Source organism: Fundulus heteroclitus, unplaced genomic scaffold (assembly GCF_011125445.2).
Source record: "Fundulus heteroclitus isolate FHET01 unplaced genomic scaffold, MU-UCD_Fhet_4.1 scaffold_145, whole genome shotgun sequence".
NCBI classification, from domain to species: Eukaryota; Metazoa; Chordata; class Actinopteri; order Cyprinodontiformes; family Fundulidae; genus Fundulus; species Fundulus heteroclitus.
Genome location: NW_023396557.1, coordinates 444059 through 456334, shown reverse-complemented (window position 1 = coordinate 456334; position 12276 = coordinate 444059). Strand labels below are relative to the sequence as shown.

General features: G+C 38.0%; 1 protein-coding gene across 4 annotated transcripts in view; it reads right to left on the bottom strand.

The window, feature by feature from the left end:
- Positions 1 to 5771: 5771 nt before the first annotated feature.
- Positions 5772 to 12276, bottom strand: part of LOC105922873 (butyrophilin-like protein 2) — a 39977-nt gene continuing 33472 nt past the window's right edge. For 3 of the 4 annotated variants that reach the window (XR_004928429.1, XR_004928431.1, XR_004928430.1), the window contains 3 exons: positions 9456 to 9542; positions 6505 to 6640; positions 5772 to 5963 (listed from right to left, as the gene is read on the bottom strand). Coding sequence is in view for 1 of the 4 variants with exons in the window: in XM_036129194.1 (XP_035985087.1) it covers positions 6633 to 6640; positions 9456 to 9542 (95 nt within the window). In the remaining 3 variants the exon portion in view is untranslated. The remainder of the gene's footprint in view (positions 5964 to 6504; positions 6641 to 9455; positions 9543 to 12276) is intronic. The other variant, XM_036129194.1, reaches the window with a different exon arrangement.

Below are 12276 nucleotides of genomic sequence, written 5' to 3'. Positions count from 1 at the left end.
AGTGCAGAGCTTGCTCAATGGTCAACAGCAGAGGGATTCATGGTCAAGAGACTCCCCTAAACATGTACACACTCAGTCCTATGAGTTGGCTGAATTAGCAGAAGCCAACAGATTGTAATTAATCCCTAGACTTTTATATCCAGCATGTCAGAGTTGATTACAGTTATGATGAAAGGTCAACATAATATTTACTACATCAGTTTTATCTATAAGCTAAAAGATCATTTAATATTTATGAAATGTTGTGTTTGTTCTTCACCATGTCATAGGAACATGTGAAATAAAATATTAAAATGTTCAAGCTACAATAAACTGTACATTTGTGTCACTGCCAGAATTTACAGAATTACTTCCTAAAGGTTATTTGATTATTATAACATGCTTGGTAGCATTACCCATTATTACCCACATTAAGAAAATAGGCAAATGTAAAGTTAAACTTAACTGTTTAACTGTTAGACAAATTTGAAGAATTTTCTCTAATTGATGCACATAAAAAACAGTGAATCAGATTTGTTGGTGATTTCTCATCATTGGACACAGGGGAATTGTTTGCTTCTGCACAAAACAAGCGCAGGATATACATTTAATAAATCAAACCCTGCATGGATATACACAGTGATTTTTTTTTGCCTTGCTGTTTCTGTTACTAGATTTTCTAACCATTCAACAGCCAAATTCTTTCATTGATTTCAGGACAGTTGCAGTTTTTTCTGGGCTCAAACCCAAATACTGAAACACAGCGACAATAATCATTTCTGTATTAATGACTATCTCTCATACATAAAATTGGCTGTGTTAGCATGGTTATTACCTGTATAACAGATGTAAATACATTTTCCCCTAGTAATTAAGCTGCTGTGTCGTGGTTTTGGCGTTGATGACCAGGATTAAACTCAGTTTAATTTAATGAGGTTGACCTCAACATGTATTTTATGTTTTGATAAACCCTTCTGTTTTCAGGTTTTATTTTATTTTTCATTTGATCCATACCCCGTGACCCTGCATGGAGCAGCAGGTGAAGACGCTGGATAGATAGATGGATTTGATTCTTACATCATCATATAAAAAATACTAAATAAAACTAAATAAATGAATTTATAACTCAAAAGATGTGGACAAAATTTCCTTAAATTTTCTATGTAAATTGTCTGTACTTGTATAGCCCTTTATCAAATCCTGAGGATCCCAAAGCACTTTAAACTCCAATCCATTCACACGCTAAGCTACATCACTGCAACAGTTGCCCCGGAGACTGACAGAAGCGGAGCTTCCATACAATCAGCACCACCAGGGCCACTGACCTGGCAGCTAGCAAAGTAGGTCAAGTGTCTTGCCCAAGGACACGACTGAGACAATCAGAGCAGGGGGTTTGAAATGGCAATCCAGAGGATACAGGACAAACTCCCATCTCCTACGCAACAGTGATGTTTTTTTTTTTGTTGTTTTTTTACTAGTTTTCTGTTTTAATTTAGGTTTTGGGTGATGTTTTAAAGTACTGTTTGTCTTTAGGTGACTGTTGTGCAACCAACAACTAAGGAAAACTGAAGACTTTGAATGATTCATTAAAACAGCGAAGAGAAATGTTAGTTATTACAGGAAACATGGTAGGACTCTGGTCAGCATCAGGCAATACAGGTCAAACATAAGAAAGATGCTTGAGCAGACCTGCTTCATTCCATCCTGCAGCAGATTGTAGCAAAGATGAAGATATACTCAGCTGTCGTTTCAGAAGCCAGGCCTGGCTGGGCAAGCTGTACAGAGCTGTGGATATGGGAACTCTGCTCGGCTTCCTTTGCGTAGCTGCTTCCTGTGAGGGCCTATGCAGGTTGCAGCTGGCGACTTCAGATCAACTTTCATCTCAGCTTGGCCTGGCCACAGGAAAAGAGATCGCTCTGCGCCGTCTCAACTCAGCTTTCTTGCAACAGCTGAGAAAGGTTACAAGCAGAACATCTCCAGGGCAGTTGGCTGACAAGTTCTGATGTCGGTTTAACAGAAAACAAACTTTACTTAGCCTGGCCGGCACTCCAAATGTTCGTGGGTGTCCAAACCCATTCGGACCCAGGTGGCTGTCTCCACAGAGTGGGTGTCCCCCCAATGCTGCTGTTGAGGAACAGCGTGCAAAGAGAATGATAAACCTGGGCTGCAAGTCTTTATACAGTGAGCCCCCCTGCTGTGAGAGGCAGTCTCCTGAGGGCCTGTAAAAGTCTCATGTTTTCAACTTAGTCTGATTTATCCCACAAGGCTTGATTGCAAAACACTGGTCAAGACTGAAAAATGGCCTTTACCAGGAGGGCTCTGTTGTGCAATCAAGACCGGCCTTTAGCACCAACCGTCACCAAAAAAAATGTATCTCCTATATTGACACTATTCCTCGTCCCTACCAGGGCCCCAAAGGCTCAAGGAGGGCTTTCACCTTGATGAAGCTGATTCAGCACATAGGACGCATTCCTTCTCAAGAAGTCAACTTTTATATTACATGTGGATTAGGCGAATGCCATTCCACATTTACTAAAACAGAGACAAAGGTTTATGCCCTGACAATAACGGATGAAAGTAAAGTTGACACTGATGACTTGGATGAACCTTGCACAGAAAGGTTTTGAAAAATTTCCATCTTATGTGCGATCTTAAGTAATTTCAAACAAAATCTTTTTACATTCATACTGAAATTCAGGGAGAAAAATCCTCTTCCAGTTTGTGTTCAAGAGGAAATTGTTGGTGACGTAGATTTTTTTCCATTTATTTTCAAAGAGAATTACAATGCTTTTGTTGCTTACCACATGCAGAAAAGTGGTTTTGACATCTTAGAGTCCAGAAACTGGAAATGTATTACATTCTAATTTTTTATTTTTTTTTTGTGAAGCAACAAAGGCTGTCCGATCCTCATATTTGGTGAAAAACCATTTCTAATCCAAGCTTGGTATGATTGCACCCAATTTACAGTAAGCTAAGAGTCTCTGTGGGACAAATTATTGGCTCGTATTCATTGCGAAGGCTTCATTTTCAGACAACATCCTATTTTAAAGTTTATTGAAATGCACTACAGCTGCAATTTTATGAAGAGAAATTTGAAGTAGTAAAAATCCTTAGGGGGCAAACAAAACAAACACAAGCAATGTGTTTTATTACAGCATAGACAATTTGGACGACTGGTATAAATCTCAGCTGACATTCATTTAGCATTATTAGCACATTACACATTTTTTAAACAGTGTGGCTTGAACGGTTACGTTTCTATCTTAGTTTTAGTTTGTCACAGTTTGGTTTTTGTTTTGGTTCTGTCTTGCACTTTGCACTATTTACTTAGTTCATCAATCAGTAGTCAGCCAGCTCCTACCACCTCCCTGTTCACTCCCCTGTCATTTCAGTCATTTGCCCAGACCATTCCCACCTGTTTTCACTAATTAAGTTCCAAATCAGCTCACCGGGGGCCTGTTTCAGAAAGGAGGTTAAGTGAAAACTCTGAGTATGTTAACCCTGAAATGAGGGAAACTCTGGGTTTTCTGTTTCAGAAAGGGAGGTAAGTTAAACCTGAGAAAGCAGAGTAAGTTAAGCCTGTTTCTGAAAGAGAGGTAACTTATACTCAGAGTCAGTTACCATGGCAATTTACTCTGTGAACCTAACCTGGTCGGGAGCAGGTTTTCTTCAGAAAACCCAGAGTTTATTTTGGTCTCCTCCCCTTTTTTAAAGAGGAAGTGGTGTTTAAACACCTCATTGATTCTTTGGGGACATATTCATTGCGCACATTTCAGTCACGCAGAGCGCATCAAAGGGAATGAAATGGCATGTCATTTTATGGATGGTCCTGTTGACGAAGAGGCTGTATTACTTCGTAGGGAGTTACATTTACGTCGGGAAAGGATTTTGAGGCCCAGAGTGGATTTTATGTCATATCCCTATCCTATCACAGCAATTTATATGGTTTTCTTCATTTGCTAAAAAAAAGAAAAAAGAAAAAAAAAAGATTTTAAAATAGTTTCAATACTTCCTAGAATTCACCTGTGACCATACACTCACCTCTAGCTTTAGTGTGAGAATGTCGATTTCCAGATCTGCCTTTTGGATCTGGCGGTCCAAGTATACAAGTTCTTTGCTGTTTTTTCTATCCTTTTTAATAAGAAGAAGTCTATATAACTCCTTAACTGGCAACTGAAAATACATTAGATTATAGTTACATCATGAATGTAGTCTAAAATTCAGAATGAAACTGTGGCATATACTGTACACCATCCTCACTGTCAGATATGGTGGTGGCAGCATCATGGGGGTGCTTCTCTTTAAAAGGACAGGGAAGATTATCAGAGTTGATGGGACAATGGAGGGAGCCAAATACAGAGTAGTCTTGGAAGAAATCCTACTGTAGTCTGCAAAAGACTTGAGACTGGGGTGGAGGTTCACCTTCCAGCAGGACAGTGACCCTAAACATAAAGCCAGGGCTACAATGAAAGGTTTAAAACAAAAAATATATGATAGAATGGCGCAAACAAAGTCCAGACCTAAACTCAATCAAGAATCTATGGCAAGATCTAAAAATTGCTATTCACAAACAAATTCTAGTCTGTAGACATGCAAAGCTAATAGAGACATACCTGAAAAGACTTGCAGCTGGAATTGCAGCAAAAGGTGGTTCCACAAAGTATTGACTCAGGGTGGCTGAATACTTCTGCACAATGCCCTTTTCAGTTTATTTGTAAAAGCAAACCAAAACAAATAATGTGTAATTTTCTTTCTATTTCACAATTGTATACCACTTTGTGTTGGTCTTTCACATAAAATTCCAATAAAATAAATTTTGGTTTGTGGTTATGATGTGACAATACGTGGATAGGTTCAAGGGGTATGAATACTTTTGCAAGCCACTTTAAAAATCAATTTTCATTTGCAAACAAAACAAAACGTTTTAAAAGTTGATATCCATCCATCCGTCCGTCTTCTTCTGCTTATCTGTGGTCGGGTCGCGGGGGTAGCAGCTTCAGTAGGGAGGCTCAGACGTCCCTCTCCCCAGCCACTTGGGCCAGCTCCTCAGGAGGAATCCCAAGGTGTTCCCAGGCCAGCCGAGTAACATAGTCCCTTCAGCGTGTCCTGGGTCTTCCTCTGGGTCTCCTCCCGGTGGGACGTGCCTGGAACACCTCACCAGGTGTCCAGGAGGCATCCTAACCAGATGCCCGAGCCACCTCAAAAATTGATAATTCAACTTAAACCTTTTCATTTTTGCACATTAAGTTAATATTTTCACTTGCTAAACTTCATGACAAAATTTGACAATCCATTCCTATTAAAACAAACAAAACATTATTACTGCTTCTTTTATTAAAAACAAAAATATCAGTTTACATCACATTCTCTTGCTATCCAGTAAATTCACTTTAACACATCTGGACAAGTTTAGATGTAATTCAAATGTGTAGAAGTCGTTTCAGCATTTTAAAGCAGTTTTTCTTGAATTGGTAATAAATTTAAAAAATATATCTCACTGCAATTGGGGGGAGTTTAGGTAGCACTGGTGGTTAGAGCATTATCAGATCTTACCCCCCCCCCCCCCCCCCCCCCGAAAAAAAATAAAATAACAAAAATAAATAAAAAATAAAAATAACAATATTGACAAGCACAAATGTAACTGAAAAGATAAAGATAAAAAAAAAACTTCAGCTGAGTGACCTTTATATCAATAATGCAATAAATTATTTTCTAATTAACATGAACATCTTCTTGATAATGTGACTTCCTTGCAGTTTGGTTTAAAAAACACTCATTGCCACCGCAAAGTGTTCACATTCCTGCAATTTATCTTTATTATTTACAAAAAGGGAAATTGGTAAAGTAATACCAGCCCATTACAAAATCAGTAAAACACAAAAACAAACTAAAATAATGTAGCTGAGAAGCCAAAGAACAGTGCACAAAATTGATTCAGATACATGAATACAATAATGGGAGCTTTTTTCATTATTTTATATCTACTGTATATATAAATATTCATATACACAAAGAGAGAGAGAGAGAGAGAGAGAGAGAGAGAGAGAGAGAGAGAGAGAGAAAAAAAATCAGAGTTTTTAAATATACAGTTAATTGTAGTTATGTGATGATTAGCAGTTGTCGAAATGAACACCAGCCACAACAAACAACCATAAAGCTGTCCTCCCTGTCATTCACTAAACTAACCCATAACTATAGTGGAGTTTTATAGATTTGGTCAAAACAGATGCCACTGAATCTGAGTTTTAAAAACATCCATCCATTCATTTTCTAACACGCTTATCCTTTGTGGGGTCAAGAGGAGTGCTGGTGCCTATCTCCAGCTGTCACCCTGGACAGGTCGCCAGTCCATGCAGTCCAAGTTTTAATACAAAGAGCAAAATAAATTTGGGTCAAAGTAATTCCTCTTTGACATCACATCACTGGCAGACTTTTTAAATGTCCTAAAATAATCTTGGAGATAATTTATCTTTATATTAATTAAACACTGAATGAATATCAATTCTTCTTATTGAAAAACATCACCATATAAGTGAATCCTTATCTCTTGCTCGGTTTAGAGCATTTATGCCGTCATTGGTCTTGTCATCTTCTGTTTGGGTACCTCTTTTAGTTGTCTGGTTGTCTCGTCATCTGTTTCCGTTGGGGTCATTTCACAAACCTGCAAAAAGTGGAGTACATTTTACTTCAAATCAAGTTCTTTGTATTGCTGACACACATAATTTGAGGTTCTCTATAAATCCATCCATCCATTTTCTGACCCACTTAATCCATGGTGCCTGATTTTTTTCTCAGAATGTACCAAACTGTGGATTTGGCCACTCCTAACATTTCTGCTATCTCTCTGATGGATTTCACTTTTTTTTTCAGCCTCAGGATGGTATGTTTCACCTCCATTGAAAGCTCCTTTGACCGCATGTTGTGTGTTCACAGTAACAGCTTCCAAATGCAAACGCCACACCTGGAATCAACTCCAGACCTTGTAACTGCTTAATTGATGACAGGTTAATGAGGGAAGAGCCCATGCAACCTTGTTATTTATTTTGGAGTCTTCTGAGTCAATTGTCCAATTACGTTTGGTCCCTTTAAAAAGAGGCGGATATGTATTAAAGAGCTGTAATTCCTAAACCCAATTTGGATGTGAATACTCTCAAATTACAGCTGAGAGTCTACACTTTAAGCCCATATTGATTATATAATTGTATCCTGAATATGTTTTAATTAACAGCTAAAATAACAAAACTTATATGTATACATGTATATATATAAACACACATATATACCCATACATGCATACAAGCCAATATAACATCAATCCCAGAACCATCCCTTGAGAGAAAATCACCCCCCCTCACCAATCCGTTGGGATTGGTGGGGGGCCTTGTGAGGGGGAACCCAGAGTGCCAGCTAGAGAACAGAACCGCAGAGACTCTTCCAAACTAATCAGGGAGCAAATGCTAACACCCCCCACACAACCATTTAGGTTCCCCACACTAATGGCAGCGTACCCCACTGGTTACCCAGACCCCTCCATCCCCCAACTGAAGTCTACCTGCGACCCTTGTAGCGTCCCCTCTCCATCACCGTACTTATTCAAAATAACCAGTTTGAGCCTTTTTTTAAACAAACTCATGCTTGGACTTTGCTTCAGCTCTTTTTGGAGTTTAATCCAAACCTTCACACTACTGACTGAAATGTACGTTTTCTTCATGGTCCGAACTCTCAAGGTTCTGAAGTTGAGACTTTCCCTGTAACCATAGCTCTGTACCCTTTCAATGAACAGTTTTTGAATATTATCTGGTAGTTGTTTCTTTTTATTTCTATTAGTGCTGTCAAACGATTCACATTTTTAATCACGATTAATCATACCGTCAGTTAACTTGAGACTGATCGCAAATTAATTGCATATTTTATCTTTTTCTTTCTGAAAGTGTAAAAGCCTATTTGGGCATATGCAATTTTGCAATAAATGACACTAGTAAAAACATGCTTGTACAAAAAATATTTTCCACATAGTGGCAGTGAGATGCCTTGTGTGGAACCTGGGGTTAAGGGTCTTGCTCAGAGAGCCAGTCTGTGGGAGTTGAACCCAGAACCTCCAGGACACAAACACAATACTCTGCCACCACTCCACTCAGGCCACATAATTGTTGCCTGTGGCTTAGATAGACAGACTGTCAGACTGGCAAGTGACAGACTGCTGCATCCCAAATGCTCTAAGGAACGCCTCCATAAATCGTTCCTCCAAGCTGCAGCCAGACATTATAATTTAAGCTGCTCCCAACAAACATAATATCTGTGTAAATTGTACAAATTGTTGCACAGTGCTGATCCAACCATTAGTTGTTTACAGTGTTCCCAGATACTAAGGTAACTTGCACACGCCTTTGCTAGTATGCTGTTGGACCATGATACATATTCTATATTGTATAAGATCCATATTTTATGAAAATTGTATGTATAGAAATATTGTATATTCTATTATTGCGTGTTAGGTAAATAGGCTATTAAAATAAGCTATTTAATTAAATTAGAAGAATTTTGTCTTTCTTTCGATCAATATTTAGTCTGATATTTACCCTTATAGTCTATTCTTGATGGGTTTTTTAGAGCTAACTGTAGATTAGACAGGTTTAGTTTTTTCTCTTATACTTCTTTTCTTTCATTCTTTTATTCTTTTTCCCATCACTAAGTTGTGTTTAACTGTCCGTGTGTTTGCCACTATCACACCCAAATTTCCCCATTGCGGGACAACAAAGGAATTCTTGTCTTATCTCATGACTTATTGTGTCAAATGCTTCTTTGATATCAATAAATACACTAACTGCAATTTTTTTTAATCTATTGAGCTGGTGACTTCTTCTATTGATTCAAGGATTGCCATTGCTGTAGATCTTTGTGCTCTGAATCCATATTGACTTTAAGAGAGTAGTTTATGTTTATTAATTAATGTTTCCAATCTCCTGACAAATAACTTTTGCAGAATTGTGGAAAATGGTGGAAGTAGAGAAACAGGTCAATAATTTGTAAATGAATAAATGCATTTACAAAATTAAAATCACATAAAACTAAAAAGAACTTATGAAATAACAGTTTTTCTTCTTCTTTTCCTGCAAGTGTGGCAGTTTATATTGAAACATTACATTGATGCATTACATTAATTGATACATTACATTAATTGATACATTATTAAACCGTTGAGGCTGAAATGAGAGAACACAGGGTTTGAATCACAAATCAGATTCAAATGTATTAATTTAAACAGCAACAATAAGTGTAACAATACATAATAAAAAGCCCTTATTAATTAGAAGAAGGAGCTGAGTTGAAAGCCAAACTTTGTTTATAATAAGCAGATTTCTAATGATGTCCCATCACTGAGGTGTAGAAAACAAATGCAGATTTTTTTTCTTTAGACCTATTGACATTTAAAAGCTAACTATGCATAAATAGGCAGCTTGAGATGTTACCCTTACCTGATGAGTTATTTTGTGCATAGTGATCTCCTTGTGCCCCGTTTTGTAGTGGAGTTGAGTGGCTGTTGGTTGTGTCATCTCGTCTAACTGCAGAAATTAAAGTACATTTCACTTAAAGTCAAGTTCTTTTGTTATACCATCATGACGGGACAAACTGCAACTCCCAGCATGCAACACAGTTGGGGTGACCGCCCTGGTGGAAACGTCATCTTGTCACCATTGAGATGACAATAAAAGCGTGTCGCGCTATCATGTCAGCCTTCTTTTCTGGCAAGTTGCCTTGTTGAGAAGACCTGCAGCTGTTTCTCACGTTGGCACATGATTTGATTCCCGGCTGGTCCGAGCTTCGCCGAATAACTTTTCCCCTGCACCCAATCAGGGAGGTCTTGACTTTAAAATACCGTTAATTAATTTTTGATCCCACTTAAAGCCGTTATCTTGGTGTTTTCTGCTCCTCACAGTAAACTGTGCCAAGCCTCCCCGAGACTCCACCTGAAAGCAACGGACGCTGAGTCGTGCCACCAATCTCCTCACCGGAGCAACACCAAGTAAAAGATTTTTTTTTTCCTTTTTCCAACCATAAGGTGATATTTTGTGCCTGGGCAGAACCTATTAGGAAATAGTTTTTTTAATGCTTAGGTACTCCAAAGGGAGTTTGTTTAACTGTGCTGAATATTTCCAATGTGTGCATGCATTATAAGTGATTTTTGCTGTGTTTGGTTTTGTTGAAGATAAACTGGCCATGAAATTAGATCTCATTTCCATATTTCTCCCCTTTTCTCTCTCTCTTTTTGTCTCCCTCCATTCGAATTTCCCGCACTTTGTCGAAGCCTTTCTCCCAACTGGTACCGCCCTACATTCAAACACGCTAGGCTAGTGATTTAGTTGGAATCTGGGAGACGTTATTTTACGCAAGACACGTGGCCAGAAGTCATATGTCATCAGGACCACCTCCTTACACGCCGCACACGCAAGGTCGGAGGTCATATGTCGTCATAGTCACCATCTTGGGTAGGGGCCCGAGCAGCCTGAAGCGGTTAGCCACAGGCTGTTGTAAAGTAACCCTAACTCAGCTGCCGTTCGCCGAGTGCTACCGGCACTAGAACAGATTAGAAGCTAATTTCTAGCAGGATTGCTAGCGACTAGTTTTGCCAGAAGCATTTCCCTTCTTGACTTCAGGTCTGTTTTGGTACATCAGTTTTGCTGCCTCAGGGCTATTGTCGTTTCAATACTATTACCTCAAAGTGCTTACATGTTGATTGTGATGGTTAATGTTGATATCAATAAGATTCCTAACCAACTGTGAATTGATTTAAGCATTGCTATCTCTCAATTAATCCATTTAGATTGACTTTGTTTTCATTTATTTGTTTTTGCATAAGCAGAATAATTGCTGTAACAGGGAATCATCAGTTTAACAATTAACAGCTTGTGAAATCGTAGGTGTTTGTGATTATTTTGAGTCAGAAATCAAATGGTTTTTAAGAGCTATCGAATCATCCCCCTTTGAGTTAATAACTGAATGAACTGAGACATTTTCATTGACTTGTGGTGAAGGAGTAAGGATTAAGACTCCAATTGCAATTATAATTAAAGTTAACAATGTTTGTTGAACAAGTCTAACCAGTTAACAACGGGTTAAATAACACTTTTCCATTATAGATAAGTTCATAATTATCGGTTAATAACCAAATGCTCACAACCCAAGGTCCAGACCGGGAAGCAGAGCTGTAGTTTAACACACCTCTGTGCAGCTTCTGTACTGTTAACCCACCCATTACCCTACTGAGACAGTGTCTTTCCAACGGCCAAAACTGAAGAGATCAAAAACGGATCTAAAAGGAGCAAATCATAAACATCTAATAAAAATCAATATGACTCAACTTGAACCAAAAAAACAAAAAAAAACAATTGAATGTGGTCTATTAAATATAAGGTCTCTCCATCCAAAGACTTTGTTAGTTAATGAATTGATTTCTGATAATCAGATTGATTTGTTTTGTCTCACAGAAACCTGGCTACAAGAAGACTACGTTAGTATAAATGAGTCAACTCCCTCCAATTATTCAAATTTCCACATTCCCAGATCTACGAGAAGCAAAAGAGGAGTAGCAACCATATTTTAGTCTGATTTATTAATTAGTCCCAGGCCAATTCATTAAATTAATTAATTAACTACAAGTCTTTTGAACAATTAATCCTCAGTGTCCCTCATCCAAACTGCAAAGCAATAAAACCTCTTCTATTTTTTTGTTTTGTACCGTCCACCAGGCCCTTAGTCTCAGTTTTTAGATCAGTTGTCAGACTTCTTATTTGATTTGGTGTTAAACACTGACAAAGTTATTATAGTGGGGGATTTTAACGTTCATGTTAAGACTGAATGTGATAACCTTAGTGTAGCCTTTAAAACTACTCTAGATTCAATTGGTTTTGCTCAAAACGTGCATAAACCAATGCACACTTGCTTACATACTTTAGACCAGGGGTGTCAAACTCATTTTGGTTAACACTAGGACTCCCAGAATTCTGATACTACTAGAACTCCCACTGGCAGTCAATTTGACGGGTGACATTCTGACCAATGGAATGCGGGATTGGTGATGACGTCATCAACTGTAATGGTTCTAGTGGGCTTTATAAGCCCATTGTGGATATGTAGACGTAAAAATGAGGTCCAAAACATATTTTTACCACGTCCAACAATTGTTCCTTAAATTATTTATAATATACGATTGTAAATGGTGCTGAAAATAACACTGTAAATAAAAAATGTTTGCAAGAAAAGTTTATAATTAAAATGTTGAATTATTTACATAAATTC